The sequence below is a fragment of the Mustela lutreola genome, chromosome 18 (genome assembly GCF_030435805.1).
Source record: "Mustela lutreola isolate mMusLut2 chromosome 18, mMusLut2.pri, whole genome shotgun sequence".
In the NCBI taxonomy this organism is placed as follows: domain Eukaryota; kingdom Metazoa; phylum Chordata; class Mammalia; order Carnivora; family Mustelidae; genus Mustela; species Mustela lutreola.
This window is the reverse complement of record NC_081307.1, coordinates 23,299,439-23,316,589: the sequence shown is the minus strand read 5'-3', so window position 1 is coordinate 23,316,589 and position 17,151 is coordinate 23,299,439. Positions and strand designations below refer to the sequence as shown.

Below are 17,151 nucleotides of genomic sequence, written 5' to 3'. Positions count from 1 at the left end.
CAACAGGGTATTTATCCAAAGAAAATGAAAACACTAATTTGAAAAGACATATGCAGCCCCTAGGTTTGCTGCAGCATTATTTACAATAGCCAAGATATGGAAGCAACCCAAGTATCCCTCCATACACACATAAATGGATAAAGAAAATGTGGATAAAGAATATATATAATGAAATATTATTTAGCCATAAAAAGGATAAGATCTTGCTATTTGAGACAATATGGATGGACCGAGATGGCATTATGTTAAGTGAAGTAAGTCAGAGAAAGACAAATACGATATGATTTCTTTTATATGTATTTATATGTGGAATCTAAAAAACAAAACAAATGAAAAAATAAATAATAGACAGAAACATACTCATAAATACCGAGAACAATCTGGCGGCTGCCAGAGGGGTGGGGGTGGGGTGATGGGCAAAATGGGTGAAGGAGAGCGGGAGATATAGGCTTCCAGTTATGGAATGAATAGTCGCAGGAAGAAAAGGTCCAGCAAAGGGAATCTAGTCAGTGGTGCTGTAACAGCACCGTATGGTGACAGATGGGAGCTGCACTTGTGCTGAGCAAAGCAGCACACAGAGTTGCTGAATCACTATGTTGTACACCTGAAACTAATGCAACAATGTGTGTCAGCTACACTTCCATAAAAATGATGAATTCTTTTTAAAGATTTTATTTATTTATTTGACAGACAGAGATCACACGTAGGCAGAGACAGATGAGGAAGCAGGCTCCCCACTGAGAAAGAGAGCCCAATGTGGGGCTTGATGCCAGGACCTCGGGATCGTGACCTGAGTCTAAGGCAAAGGCTTTAACCCATTGAGCCACCCAGGCGCCCCAAAAAGATGGATTTTTTAAAAAACATTTTATCTATTTATTTGGCCAAGAGAGAGAGCACAGGTAGACAGAGAGGCAGGCAGAGGGAGAGGGAGAAGTAGGCTCCCGGTTGAGCAAGGAGCCCGATGTGGGACTCGATCCCAGAACCCTGGGATCATGACCTGAGCCAAAGACAGATGCTTAACAACAGGGACATCCAGGTGCCCCCAAAATGATAGATTATTATAAAAAGAAGAGACTAGAATCAGAAATTGGAAAGCATATACAATAACAAGTTTAACTTCAATCTGTACCTTAATTAATTCCTCTGAAATAGAGAACTTGAAGTAGAATGTTCCTTTAAATCAAGTTTTGGCTTCAAGATATAGCTTCAGATCCTTCAGCATACCTGTGACTAATTAATCTATCCCTTCTACCACGCCCTTGACTTTGGACACATTTTGTTATTGTAATTATAAGGACCTTTGGCAAAATATGCAGACAGCTTATACATACTAGTTTTAAATGAGGAAAGCTGCACAAGTTTTGCTCCAGAAAGGGAGGTGGCCAAACATCCCTTTCAAGTGGCAGCCTTGACATTTAGCATACTTTTTCCCATACCAGAGCTGCACCACATGCTTGAAACCCCAGGCTGCTGGTGCTGGTGCTCTTTTCCATGTTTGGCTCCATCTAGAGAGCAATTTTCAAAGCAGGTTCCAACTCGCTTGGGGAGACTTTCAGATATTGTATATGTAGCTTGACAAAGTCATATGCAAGGACTAATTTCTTTACCAATGTGCAAAAACAGCTTTCTCGTGAGTCATTTCATTTTGGAATTCAACAAGGTCTGCACAGAAGTCACCTGATTCTTTGTTTTTTTTTCTTCCAGAGTACGGAAATAAATTTCATTTGGCATTGATAGTTTACCTTTTATTTTCTACTTTTGGACAGGTTGAACTATTTTTGCCCAAAAGGCTTAGATAAATTATAGTGGTGTGCTAGCAGGGTGAAACGTCTGTGGACCTAGCGCATGGGGAAAGAGAAGAGGAGTTATAACAATGAAACTGAGGTACTTTACTCTATGTCAGTGACTCTTCTAAGTACTCTACACAGTAGCTCATTTAATCTTTGAAACAACTTTATGACCTAAGTACTATGATCATCCTCTTTATATTGGTAAGAAACAGACTGACTTGCCCAAAGCTCTCTAGTGCAAGAGCAGGATTCGAACCCAGAAGTTTGATATCATAGCCAGCTCTCTTAGCCAATATATTATGTTCTCACTCACCAAAGCTGACCTCGACATCAATGTGTTCCTTTTTCACTGAAAGAGTATTATTATCTAATTTAATAGGGACATGCTACATCTACCCTCCCAAAATGTAATAGGGACTCATGAAGCACCATTAGTTGTTGTCTCTCAGACCCTTTAAAATATTATACATAGTATTGCATACATCCAGGGAAGTCTTTGTTTACTGGAGGAGCCTGCATATTTTGAGGCATACATCATTCTTGGTTAAAAGGCATTATATATGCCCTTACTTGCTGCTTTTCACTGTGAACCAATGAGCAGAAAACAGTTCACAGGAGTCAATGTTTGTGGTTTCTCGTCATGGGAAGTGGGCCAGAATTCCTGATGTCCCACTGAATTGAGGGCCAAAGTACGACAGAGCACGTCAAACATTCGTCTTGCTAGTGAATTGGAGACCTAGTCAGCAGAAATGTAAAACTCAATTTCACAAAAGACAGAAGATACCAACCACTCAACAGAATACCCCCAGGGTATCCAAACTAATGTAAATATTTAAATTTATTCTACGTCCATTGAATCTCACTTGGATTGAGATTCGTCTCAATTTTCCTGCCTTCCTCCTAGACAATTTAGTTTTCTTCCTTCTTGAAAATGTTTAGCTATGGAAGTAGGGACACATGTCCCCAAACAGGCTGAGGCTTTTACATTCCCCCCCCCCCTTATATGTCATCTTTCTCTAACAGAGTAGGTTGAATACTTTTTAAACAATAAGGGGTTTTACACTATATAAGCTGTGCTTACTTTATGAGATGCCATTAAATAAAGGCTAATATTTAATTTCTTTTCAGTATATTTATCCATTCCACTTTGCAAACTGATGAAAGCTACTGTACATGTGTGTAGTCAGGGTTTTGTCTTTCTTTTAGCCTCTCTGTCTCTTTCTAGTCTGAATAGTAGTGTCTCTTGTTTTTCCTTCGAGGCAGTCTAATTGGTACATCAGTCCACACTCGTTTGCAGAGCTTTGTTGAAAATATATCAACAAAATCCAGTCCTCTCATCTATGAGATCTCAGCATCTCAGTCTATGAGAATGGTTGTCTGGAAGTACTCAGAATGCAAAGTATGGATAAAGCAGGAATTCTTAACCTAGGGTCTGCTGAGAGAATTTGGAGTGTCTATAAACTTGGATGAGGACAAATTTCTTTCTTTTATTTTCACAAAACCCAAACTGGAATTTAGCTTTTCTTCCAATTATGAACTGGAAGACTGAAAAACTGCCACCTCCCCCTGCCTCACACGCAATGGGATTAGTTGTTCCTGTGACTTTGTCACCAACAGAAACCAGACTTTTCCACAGCATATTAGAATTGATGTAGATATCACAAAATATCATTTATAATTATTCCTACTCCACAGTTTGGGGAGTTAATAAACCTACTCCAGATCACACACGATTGTGGTTTTTGTGCTATCAACATCCACAGATACTCATGGGACATCGTTGCTGGCCCCATTCAGCCACCAAACAGTAAAGTTGAAAGTTTGTACATTGCTGGCCTAGATGTGGATGTTGCTCCCCCATATTCTATCTATAATAGTTGGTGACAAGGAGATGAATCAGTTTGATGTTTTTTTTTTTTAAGATTTTATTTATTTATTTGACAAAGAGAGATCACAAGTAGGCAGAGAGGCAGGCAGAGAGAGAGAGAGAGGAAGCAGGCTCCCTGCTGAGCAAAGAGCCCGATAGGGGACTCGATCGCAGGACCCTGAGATCATGACCTGAGCCAAAGGCAGTGGGCTTAACCCACTGTGCCACCCAGGAGCCCCTGTACAGTTTAATGTTTTTATTCTAGCTAGTGATAACAATCTGCACACTGGTATCCTTACAAAATATTTAATTTATATTTACTTCCCCATATTGAAAACATTATAGTCTATTATACAATTCACTCATTTTCTATTACTATACCATAATTTTGTGTTTGGGATACCCTGATAACTAAATTGTACTATAACTGATTTCCTTTCTAATTCAATGTATCTTATTTACACATCAAAAAATATTTTTCGGGGGCACCTGGGTGGCTCAGCGGGTTAAGCCTCTGCTTTCAGCTCAGGTCATGATCTCAGGGTTCTGCGATTGAGCCCCGCATCGCATCGGGCTCTCTGCTCAGCAGGGAGCCTGCTTCCCCCCCTCCCTCTGCCTGCCTCTCTACCTGCTTGTGATCTCGCTGTCAAATAAAAAAATAAAAATCTTAAAAAAATTTTTTTCTTTCTGGGAAGTGAACCCAGGCTTCACCAGAATGCCAAAAACATCTATTAGCACAAAAAAGGCTAAGAAGCCCTATTTGAAAGGATTAAGGGGTAACAGGCTTTAGGGAATGAAATGTACCCTGAAGCCAAGAAGTCTGTGTACAAAGGGAGGGAGGAGGCAGTAGAGGAACCACGAGAGGCATGGAAGAGATTGATGACAGATGCACAGTTTGTCCAGAGAAGGGCTGTCTACCTTATCCATCACCCACTGTTAACCTCAACGTTGTAATTCCCTGGAAACTAGATGTCATCCTCTGCTTTTATTTATTTTTATTTTTATAAAAGATATATTTCGTTTTTATTTTGGTGGGAGGAGGAACAGAGGGAGAGGGAGAAGGAGAGAGAGAGAATCTCAAGTAGGCTTCCTGCTGAGCACAGAGTCCCAACAGAGGGCTTGATCCCAGGACCCTGAGACCATGACCTGAGCCAAAACCAAGAGTCAGACGCTTAACCAACTGAACCACCCAGGAGCCCACAGGGGCTTCTAAGTTTAGTAAAGAGATTGTGTACCTTTGGGTTTGGGAATAACAGTCAGACAGAGAATAGGAGTAAAAGAAACCCTGCGGGTTGTGGTTGGGCAGAAAAAGGCAATTCCATGTCAAGGAGGATACAATTAAGACAGTTTGTTCCATCACTCCTTACAAGTTGAAGGTCTTCTCCTAGCAGCAATTCTGCATTTTGTTTACACAAGGAAAGGGATCCTTAAAAATAATAGGCAGAATCCCTGTTTTACTTATAAGGGATTTTAAGGTAAAGAAATGTAAATAATGGTTTCATACATAACATCATTTGGGGTAGAAGAACTGGGAACTGTTAAGTTATGTAGGGTGTGTGTATTTGCGGGAGTGAGAGAGAGGGATACACACACACACACACATACATGCACATGCACATGGAGAGAGAAACTACCAAACAAGGAAACTTAAAACTTTGTCCCATGGCCAAAGAAGTTAAACCTCTGGAAGAAACGGAAATCTCAGGTTAGTGTTTGAGAGACTTGATGAAAGTCATCAAAGTAATGAGCATCATGAAAATAACACTTCAGCTAGTATTAAAAGAAGTATTTTTCTCAAAGGCTTCAAAACACTGGTTTACCCATCCCAGCGTTCATTTCACAACGTGAGGTGAAGCCAGAGATTTGGACTTGGTACCTCCCTCCATTTTGCAGCCAAGGGTGGGGTATTATGATAGATAATAAAGACTGTATCTGGTGTTTAGAGAAGTGACTTTTTGTGGATAACTCAGATTTTATTCAGCCTGGGGTTGGTAGGAAGGTGGGGTGCAGAGAAGTCTGAGGAGAAGGAGGACAGTAAGTGCTCTTGAGATCTGGATGTGCACCAAATTGCTCTCCACCTGACAAACACTGATTGAGCTCTGAGCCATGTGCCAAGCACAGGGGAGGCATGAAAAGGGTCCAAGTCTCCAATCACCAGTCAGTTGCGGTAGCCAAAATTCTTTCTTTTCAAGTTTAGTACCTGGATTCTCTACTGTGTGAATTACCTAATAGGTCATACTCACCTTAGAAAAACTGGGCAATATAAAGAATTTCTTTCTTCGGTGGGCAGGGAACAAGTAAAATCCTCTTTGCTGTTAGAGCTGTGGAAATGTTTAACTTCTATCACATACAAAAAGTAACTATTTTTCTTTAAGTGTTTTTCATTTGATGCTACATTTTTTACCCCATATACATTGTGTGTGTGTGTGTGTACATACACACAAACATACAAATGAAAGACAAGCAGCAACTTTCTAGGGATAATATCCTCATTCTAGGAGGCCAATAGCTGTCAAAATCTCATCATTTATGAAAATATAAGGGGAATCCTGGGAAGCAGGAATGTTTGATTTAGTCTTACTCTCGAGTTTAAACACTAAACCACAAAATATTTTTGTGTGTCTTTAATAAGACATTATTTGTGGAACCTTTCCACTTGTGACAATGGATTTGTCAAATAAGACAACAATGAAGGATCTACTTTTTTTTTAAAGGCCAACCAGTTATAGTTAATTATAGTAGATTTTATTTTCTACTATCTTGTTTCTTAAATTTTCTCTGGCTAATTGCAAACTGTTAACACTAGATAATATAGCTTAAAAAAACTTACTGGAATATAGTATTTCTTTAAGGTATCATATTTATTTGAAAGCCATAATAAAATGGCTAAATTTAAAATATTTTGCTCTCCCTCCTCTGCTTTATGATTCAACTTGACGTTGTTTACCCTGACCTGTACTGGGCAATATTGTTTCGCTTAACAAAGAGAAAGAGCTCCATGAACATTTAGGACAACCTTACAGCCTACGAAGGGATATAACTAGCATGTTATCTTCATAATCTGTTATCACAATCACGACTCTTACATTTCCCCCTCTTCAAGTCATGTCAAGACTACCACATGAAAGTCAAAGGACCTTTTTATTGAGAACACACAGCACAGAAATCTGTTGACACTTAGAGGCCACTTTTAATATTTGTAAGAATTCGGAACTCCACACAGAATATGAAAAGCAACCAGGTTAACCAAAAAGGTTAAAAAAATACCATCTCTGGCCCATTCACGTAGAAGACACAAATACAGAGACTTACAGAGCACCCAAGGGGGAGCCATGAAACAGGACTAGGATGCCTTTCCTGAATTCAGAGATTATTTTATCACAAATATCAATTTATATTCTTGATACCAGGATCAGGCATAAGTTGTTTCTTTTACTGTACCCCTTAAAACACTGTTGGCCATTTGGTTGCTGTCACATGAGCCCTACTAAATCTGAATTGCACCACTGTATTTATGTTTTATTATATTTCAAACGCCTGCCTCTAGCATACCTGACACCCTCTTGGAACTCAGAGCAGCTCCAGGCTGCCAGAGGAAATACCAGCAGGCTTTCACTGGGTAGCGCAGATTACTCCACTGACACACAGCCTTTCCAGGCCCCTCTCCAGCACAGACCAGGCCACCTGGGGCCAGAGCAGCCCCACCTCTGTCCCCTGCCCCCCTGCCGCACAACAGACCTTGCAGCTTCTGCCTGCAGCTGCTCATCACCACTGATTCCCTGACACTCAAAAGGACCTTGCTTTTCTTCTCAAGGTTAAAAAAAAAAAAAACAAAAAAACCCACACCTCTCATAAACCTTATCTAGAAATAATCAGACCAGAAACCTGAGAGGCATTAGGAAAAAAAAAAAAAAAAATTCCAGAAACGTTAAATACCAGAGGAAGGGAGATGGAAAGCATTGCCATGACGGCGATGAACTTTATCCAGCCGATGAGAGCACTCATCATCCGGGTTAATACCCGCGTCTGTGCGCTGGAGTGTTTCCCTTTTAATACCTCTCGTTCCTCCCTCCCCTTCGCGCCCCTCACCTGCCAGCCTTCTGTCTCGGGTGTTTTTCCAAATAACATCCAGGGCTCTGGCGGTGGAGTCTCTGATGTGATCGCTAAAGGACCTCCGGAGAGGGGCTCTCAGGGACCGAGCCATCACGTGGGCCTCGGGGTCCCCCATCCAGGCGCAATGGACTTCAGCGCAGCCCTGGCGCCGCGACCATGCTGGCCTCCTCCCACTGCAGATTGTCCTTGGCCGGCTGCGGGCTGGGGCTCCGCGGGGCGGCGGGGCTGCGTGAGCGCCGGGCCCGGGGGGCGAGCCGCGAGCGAGCCCTGCGCCCTCAGGATCCCGGCATTGCGGCTCGCACTGCGGCCCGGGAAGCGCCGACTGCAGGCGGCCTCCTGGATGGCCGCCAAGCGCGCGCGGCTGCCACATCTGGAAAGGCTTACAAATGAGCCCGCGACACACTCGTGCAGGGCTCGGGCTGCCTTCGTGGCTATGGAGAGGATCCTGGCTCCCTGTGTAATCCAGTAACTTGACTTGGTACAAGCTCGGCCGTCCGTCTAGTTAATAACTTGTCTCCTTCCCTGGCAATCCAGGCTAACCTTGTGCTTTTGAAGGAAAGGCAGAGCAGGGGGCAAAAAGTGAGCGAGGGAGACAAGGAGGCATGGCAGGTGGGGCTCTCTCCAACTTTCAAGGTAAATTCTCATTCATAGTTGCATTTGATTAACTCACTTGTGTTTCATTAAGCCATGGTTTGGGATTAGGCTGTTTATGACACAGAAAGTTCAAACTTTGGTTGTGGGTGAGGGAAGGAAGATACGGCTGGAGGAGAAACCTACAGGAGAACCTAGGATTCTCTCTAGGAAGTGGATACCTGAGTTTTAAAGGAAACACTAATCACCTCTTCATATTTCCCTTCTAACTATGCTCCTACTTATTTTTCAGTGGTTTAATCAAATAATTCTAGGTTTTGCCTCTAAATAAGGTTCAAATGTTCCCTGGTTTTGAGAATCTTTTAATTCCAAGTAAGCAAATTTCATCATTATAATTGTACATCAAAACCTCTCTCCTGAAGAGTAAAAGAACTGCCAAGCACCATGAAATCAAAATACGGGCCAACTGCTTCTTCAACAAGATCTGTTTTTGAGTTTCTAAACTGCCAAATAACTCTATTTCTTTGCCAATGAATTTGGCTGATTTTCTGCTTTTTAATGCAGTATTAATCCTCTCCTCTCTCACTCTCCCTTAAATGCCATCTTCTAACTTTCAAGGTTTGGCATGGAGGCTTACTATTGGCATCACAATAGTATCTAAAGGCCAGCTCATAACCTTGGTGAAATTAGAAAATGCTGTAAAAGCACTTTGACAACTTGGTTATACAAGGGGTAGCGAGACCGTGCTTACAAGTTATAACCAACACTTGTGGCACTCTACTTATTAGTAACCCGCATGACTTCAATCATACTGTTTCCAAGTTATTAAAGCCCATGAGTCTCTCCAGCTGAGAATGTGCATCTCATATTGTCTTCCTTGCCTTATCACTGGGCTGGGCATAGGTCAGGAGACAAGTACTAACTGCCGAGGCATGTGGACCTTTGTGCCCCGTGGGAGCCAATTCCGAGGGAAACTTCTTCATTAAAAAAAGTCTCTTGGGACGCCTGGGTGGCTCAGTTGGTTAAGCGGCTGCCTTCGGCTCAGGTCATGGTCCCAACGTCCTGGGATCGAGTCCCACATCGGGCTCCTTGCTCCGCAGGGAGCCTGCTTCTCCCTCTGACTCTGTCTGCCACTCTGTCTGCCTGTGCTTGCTGTCTCTCTCTCTGACAAATAAATAAATAAAATCTTAAAAAAAAAAAAAAGTCTCAAAAAATTTGATTGCCTAATACATGGCACCATTTTAAAACAAAGTACTAGAAGTCTGTGTGTGTGTGTGCGTGTGGATATGTGTATGTGCGTGTGTGTGTGCGTGCATGCATGGATGTGTTTCTCCTTCAAAGAGGTCTGCGCACCTTGAAACAGGTTGACTCATTTCTGGTCAGGTTGAACAGGACAGGTCTGTTTGTAGAGGAACAGTATGAAGTAATCATAGCGTAAGCAGTGAACCACACTCTGTGCTAGGCACAGGGAAGTTGAAGATGAATAAGACATCGACTCAGGCTTTGAGCAGAAATCCCACTGACCACAAATCATTTCAAAATAGTGTCTTAAATTCTATGACAGAAGCATGTACCAAGCACTATGGTAGCACAAAGAAGGAGAAGGAAGCCTGGATTCCGAACTCCTCTTAAGCACTGACCTCACCTAAATTTCCATTCAAGATTTATGACCTACAACCATTCCCAGAACAAATATCAACAACTGATTGTATGATTCATGCAAAGTCACTGACTGTAACAGCATGAAGCTTTCCTGTACCTATACACAGAATGGGAAACAGCATTTATGGAGTACCTATGACATACCAAAACTCTTCTAGCACTGTAGATAGACCCACATATGTACACCCCTAATAGGTATTATTATCTCCTCTTTAGAAATGAGGAAGCAGGAGCGCAGAGAGAAGAGATTTGAGAAAGGAGATAATAAATGCCAGACCTAGGATTCATACCCAGAACTATCTGCATTCAAAGCTCATTAGCCTTCCGATCAACTTGACTGCTCATAAATTAATGACAGTGATAATGACCCATTAGGGTTTATCTAGGCTCAACTGATACTAAGCTATAGGCCAAAACTCTTTAATCGTAGTCAAATAAAATCACCACTGATGGTGATGGGCTCATGGTATGAAAGAAGCCTGAGTCTCAGAGGGGTTTTAGATGACCCCAGCTATGAAAATTGAAGTGCAATGAGCCAAGAGAACAAAGGCCTAGTCAACACATATTGCTTAATGATAGGACACTCTGGTCTGATCTCCAAAGTGTTCTAAAATATCCTCCTTCTCCTCCATGACATGTTCTTTCAAAGACAATACTCCTAGTACTTCACTGTAGCTTGTCTCAGCAGGTATTACAAAAGCCTACTTATCCTAAGCACAGGTTCCATTTGGTAGACCAGTCCATAGACCTAACCTAAGAGGTATATCGAAATTTACCATCAAAATATAACTCTTAATGACAGACTATTGGAGCAGGGGAGCACAGCTATGTTTTCAAGCAAGGTGAACTTTAATTTTTGATTTTACCATATTCCAAAGTAGAGCTGGCAATTTTACCCCTCGTTTCTAAAAACTCATTAAATTCAAATTTCATTGTGAAGATATTTCAACTCCTTGTAAATGAGTCTCACCCACATATCAAAGGTATGATGTAAAAACAATACACTCTCAATTTTAAATTGTTTTTATTTTTTGCTTCCTGGCTGTATTTATTGGCCATTAAAAGAAATGTTCCATGCAGAAAAAGTGTTTTTCAAAATTCACCATTTATAGAATAATTCCTCAAATTTTATCTCCATGATTTTAAAATAATCCAAGTCTCTTTTCACTGAGAGGTGAGGACTGTATACCATAATTAATGTTATCTCAGCTTGGCAGATGGGGAAAGTGGGAATATGAGAAGTTTATTGATTTTTTTTAAGATCCTGCTGGGAATTATAAGAGAAATGAAGATAGCAATACTATGCTTTGATTGCTTTTCAGTTCCTTTTTCTTGTGATAAAGGGCTAGTTTCAGCCGTTGGTGGAGCTGCTCTCTGACCTGCGGGACTCCTATTTGTATATTAATCTGGAGACTCTCCTCAAGTATGTCCCTAATATTTTCCATGTAAGAAAACCATTCCATTTTAGTAATGTACTATAGATTTTATTTAGTTTTGTCTAATTTGTAATTTTTGTCTTTTTACTATAAATAAAATTTTAATTTTATATTGTTTCTAGGTCCCATATGCTTTGATCTAATGTTAGGGATACCTTCTCTTCCAAGCCCGTGTCACACAAATCCACTTTGATCTATTGGCACTCTTATTTGGTGATGAAACTCATTTAAGCCTCCTTTGGAGTAATTAGAACATTAGGATTAACCAAAGTGCTAGTAGGTTCTTTCAAAATAGTATGAGTAATGATGGGAAATGAAATGTTTATTAAGAGTCAACGCCATGCTTAGATCTGGGTCTTTGAAACAGGAAGGAAATTATTAAAACTCCATTTGGTTAAGCCCTGTGAGAGACCTAGCCCCTGCAACAGGACAACAGGTTAAGTGAAAGACAGTGACTATCTGGCACAATAGGTCTTCTTAAGGGCTGCCCTTTCATCAAAGGACTTCTCCATTATATTTCTACCTCTCCAAAAGCCCATGACAAAATTCGTAGTATGACGCTTCTGTGACTCTAAGGACGACTTTCTGTCTCTCCCCCGACCCCCCGAAATGGAGAATGCCTAGCATATAGGTTACATGCTGCCAATCTTTGTTTTCATTTTGGTTTTTCTTTATTTAGCATGACCATCTTGAATACATTTGCTCTGATGCAAGTGGCAATTTTATTTGCCCCTACAATTGGAACCATAAGGATTACATTCAGTTTGGTTGAGAATCTTCTTTGTGATAAATTGTTAAATATTTTCAACTGAAGGGGTCAAGGAAAAGTTGTTTACACTATCAGTTAGGTATCTATTGATGCTCGATAGACCAACAGACCACAAGGACAATTTTCTTCAAATTGGTGATCTCCAACCTGAGAGCAGACAAGAGTCTCCTTGGAAGGCGAGAAGAAAATCTCAGAATCTATGTCTATTTAGATAGCTCTTTGAGTTTTTTCTATTTTTCCAATATACAGACAATTTATGGATAAAATTTATAAATAAATGTATATATTGGGGTTGTATGCTCAGAAACTCATGGGAGTTAGCGATCAAAGATGTTCAGAGACTATTTCTCTACAACTCCTGATATATACACCAAAATCACACTATCTTTCAGGGCAAAATCAGTTTGTTGCAGGAATACTGTTGAATAATAAGCATTTTTCTTTCCTCATTTATCATAATAAGTGTGATAAGTGTGATCACTTCTTGTGATAAATGAGGAAAGTAAAAAACAAGAAGTGAATATGAGGAAAGAAAAATGTTCTTTTCTTCCTGATAAAATAATACCTTCTTTCCTTTTTAACTACTGAATCTCATTACTAACCGCTTTCTGAAACAAAGTTCTTCACTTGGGCTGAGAAGTCATCTAGCCTTTGAGAAAAGAAACTGCTCTATACTGAATGTTTGTGTTCTCCTCCAAATTCATATGTTGAAATCTAATCCCCAATGTGATGGTATTATAAAGTGGGGTCTTGGGAAAATGATTAGGTCATGAAGGTTGAGCCATCATGAAAGAGATAAGTTCCCTATAAAAGAGAACTTGGGATCTCCTTACCCTATTTCCATGTGAGGGCTCAGCAAAAAGATGGGATCTATGAACCAGGAAGTAGGTCCTCACCAGACACAGAATGTGCTGGCACCTTGATTAACCTCACAGACTCTGGATCGTGAGAAAAACATCTCTGTTGTTTACAAGTCACCTAGTCTATGGGATTCTCTTAAGTCAGACCAAACAGACTAAGTCAGAGACAGACCGCATTTGAGTCCTGCCCCTTGACAGCTTTGTGACCTTAGGACAGCATTTTCACAATTGCTATAAAGGGGATTGATTAGATCCTTGATTCTGGAACAGAAGGGGAGATGGAAGTAAAGCATACAGAATCCAACAGGATGGGGCCTGTCCTCTGAAAGTGGAACAGAAAGGTTAAAAACTCTACTGGGGTAGGTGGTCTCATTCCTCTTCTAAAAAGTATCTTCACAGAATCTAAGCTATTAGTAAATTAATTGGCCATTTTTATACTTTCCTCAAGCTATTTTCAAGTTGCTTTGAATATGTTTCTTTGGAGTTGTTCATTTGTTTGTTTTGGTTCACTTCTCTCTCAATTATTTCCTTTCCATTTTTTGTTGACTAGTTCACTCTAGTTTTCTATACTAGTAATTTTGGCAGAAAGATAGGAAAGAAAAAGTACTAGAGAATGGGAAGAGGAAGTAGTGGTGCTCCCAGAATTTTTTTTTAATGTAATGATTTCAGATTTTTTTGTGTTCTGATTTCAGAAGGTTAAAATATTTTTAATTCTATAGAAAAATCAACAAGGATGCATCAGCAATAGTGCTAAAGAAATAATACATCTATAATTTATATTGCCTTAGCAGAGGATAGACTATCTATTGGTAAAATAAATTTTAGACATAGTTAAAACTTAAGGAGGAAATTTAGCAAGGAAATGTCCTTGCTCTTATTCTTCATTTTCTCTTATATCTTCTATTCTTCCTTTTGTCATTTTAACCTTCTATTGTTTATTCTTCATGGTATAAAATTTCAGTATAATATGAATTAAAGGAGTCCAACATTTTAACATAGAATTACAATGATGTAATTTCTCTGTTTACTAAGATTTAAGAGTAATTATGACTATTTGAATTACTTTTAAATTGCATTTATTTCCATTCATACAAGTTTTATATGTATCTTTATGTTGACATTGGAACCGAAAAAAATCAACCTCTTGCTGATTCTGAATAAAAGACTTCTTCTGAGAAACAAAAATATTCAAACGCTTTGTTTTACCTTCATGTAATCTCACTGCCACAAGTCTCTATAAAAAGCTAAATGTTGGTTATCTTTTGGATCTTAACATTTATCAATAACCTCTAATAAAATGCTGTACTAATAGTAAAATCAAAAGCAATCTGGGATAATGGTATATTTGCGCATATGCGTTCAGGGATAATTTTGAAGTCGGGCCAAACAGGAACAAAAATACTTTTCTATGTTAATATAGCCTATTGATTATACCTTTTCAACCATATTAATAAATAATTAATATTATTAACTATTTACTATTATTAATAAATAGATGTTATTTATTAACAGGACCTCAAACACACTGCCAATACCAACAAGTTAGAATGTTTTCATAAAAAGGTAGTTTATAGGTTGCCTTAGCTCCTGTCCACAAAGGGATCCTGAAGATATAATGCCACTCCTGTCACGCACGCACAAAATATAAAACAATGTTTTTCAGAAATTTCATAATAGGTAAAGCAGGACTGTGATTTCTGAAAGAGAGTTTTAAAAAAACAAAACAAAACGAGCTCTACCGTTTCCGGCTTACTGCCTGGGGGTATTTTCTGGCTACAGAGTAGAGAGAGAAAAACCAAACATAACCTGAGAATCTTTTTTTTAAAGATTTTTAAACTTTATTTATTTGACAAACAGAGATCAGAAGTAGGCAGAGAGGCGGGCAGAGAGAGAAGGAGGGGAAGCAGGCTCCCCACTGAGCAGAGAGCCTGATGCAGGGCTCAACCCCAGGACCCTGGGATCATGACCTGAGCTGAAGGCAGTGGCTGAGCTGAGCCACTGAGCCATCCAGGCGCCCCATAATCTGAGAATCTTGAGGTGACAGACATTAGAGTTTATGGAGACTGAGGCAGCTAGAGTTTGCAAGTCAGAGTACCAAAAAAAAAAGAGAGCAACATTGTGAGATCTGCATATTTGCAGAGAAGTCTTCCAAACCTTTGTCTGAATACTGATCTGTATAGATGTAGAAGGAAATTTCCCAAACTTGGGGAAAAAATACTGGAAGTCAATAGACAGATAACATCCTGGAACTCACACAGGGCTGGGATTAGTTTCTATTTCCACCTGTCAGCATGATGAGACCTCATGTAATAAGCAGCCTTAGGTAGAATCCCTAGAAGGGTCATGCCTTAGTAGGGGCACTAAATTAGTTTTAGGATAATGGCTGCTCTGAACCTGCCAGCAGAAGAAAGGAAAAAAATAAATATAAGAGCAGAAATAATTGAAACTGAACATAAAAAATAGAAGTTAAAAGACTGTTCTTTGGAAAGATCAATAAAGTTGATTAATCTCTAGTCAGATTAACTAGAAATAAAAAATGAGTTTAAGGGACACATGGGTGGCTCAGTCGGTTAAGCATCTGCCTTTGGCTTAGGCCATATGTCTCTCTCATTGAACTCCTTGCTCAGCGGGGAGCCTGATTCTCCCTTGGCTTATGGCTCCCACTGCTTTGCATGCTCTCTCACTCTCTGACAAATAAATGAGTAAGATCTTTTTAAAAAAGTGAATTTAATAGGATCAAAGTTTAATATACAAAAATCAATTATATTTGTGTATACTATCAATGAAAAATTAGTAAGTCTCATTTATAACATGATAAAAAAGTATGAAAATACTCAGAGAAAATACTGGTAACAAATGTGTATACCATACACTGAATGCTTTATAAAACATTACTAAGAGAAATTAAATACCTAAATAAATAGAGACATATACCATGTTCATGGAATTGCATACTCAATACTGTCAGGATATTAATTCTCCTGTACTAATCTATAAAATCAGTATGAATCAAAATTCTAGAAGTTCTTTTCTTTTTTTAACTGACAAGTTAATTCTAAAATTTCTATGGAAATACAAAGGACCTAAATAAATAAAAATTTTTTTGAAAAAGAGGTGCAATATTAAGGATTTATACTTCCAGACATCAAGACTTATAAATCTACAGTTATCAAAAAAGGATGATACTGATTTAAGGATAGGCATATAGAACAATGGAACAGAAGAAAGATTTTGTAAATAGGTCCATACAACATGTTCAGCTGATTTTCAATAAAGATGCCAAGGTAAATCAATGGAGAAAAATAATCTTTTCAACAAATGGTACTGGGACAATTGGATGCCATATGGAAAAAAATGAACCTCAACCCTTATCTCAAATGTTAAACAAACAGTAACTCTAAATGGGCCATGAACCATAGTACAAATTTAGGAGTAAAACTATAAGGCGTGTACAAGAAACTCTGTAGCCTTAAGTTAGGCAAAGTTTCCTTAGGATCCAATAAGCATCAGTCATTAAACAATGGTTAAATTGGAACCAAAAAATTCCTTTGTCCTCTTAAAAATACTGCAAAGAAAAGAAAAATTCAAGTAACTGACTAGGACAAAATACTTAAAAAGCATATATCCAGAATATATAAAGAGCCCTATAATTCAATGTAACAAAAAGACAAATAACCAGATAATAACAAATGGGCAAAAATTTTGAAATGACACTTTGCAAAAGAAGGTATATGAATGGCTAACAAGTACAAGAAGCTATCCAATCTCAGTCATTAGGAAAATGCAAATTAAAATCATACTGAGTTACCATTATACACTAAAATTAAAAAGACTAACCACGTCAAGTGTTGGGTAGGATGTTGGACAACTGGAATTCTTATATATTGCCGGTGGGAATGTAAAATGGCCTACCCACTTTGAAAATTTGGAAGTTTCTTTTGAATGTCAAACATATCCTTACCAACTAAATCCACTCAGGTATTACTCAAAAGAAATGATAAAAAAAAAAAAAGAAATGATAATATATGTTTGTATAAACGCTTGTATGATAATACTGGTAGCA

At 39.1% G+C, this 17,151-nt stretch overlaps 1 protein-coding gene across 3 annotated transcripts in view; it reads right to left on the bottom strand.

The window, feature by feature from the left end:
• Nucleotides 1–17,151, bottom strand: part of DLC1 (DLC1 Rho GTPase activating protein) — a 426,333-nt gene that overhangs the window by 168,953 nt on the left and 240,229 nt on the right. The window contains exon 1 of one of the 3 annotated variants that reach the window (XM_059156112.1): nucleotides 7,747–8,065. The exons of 1 other annotated variant lie outside the window; for it this stretch is intronic. In XM_059156112.1, the coding sequence (XP_059012095.1) occupies nucleotides 7,747–7,885 (139 nt within the window). In that variant the 5' untranslated portion in view covers nucleotides 7,886–8,065. Of the gene's footprint in view, nucleotides 1–7,746; nucleotides 8,066–17,151 lie in introns of those variants that run through there. One more of the 3 variants, XM_059156108.1, reaches the window with a different exon arrangement.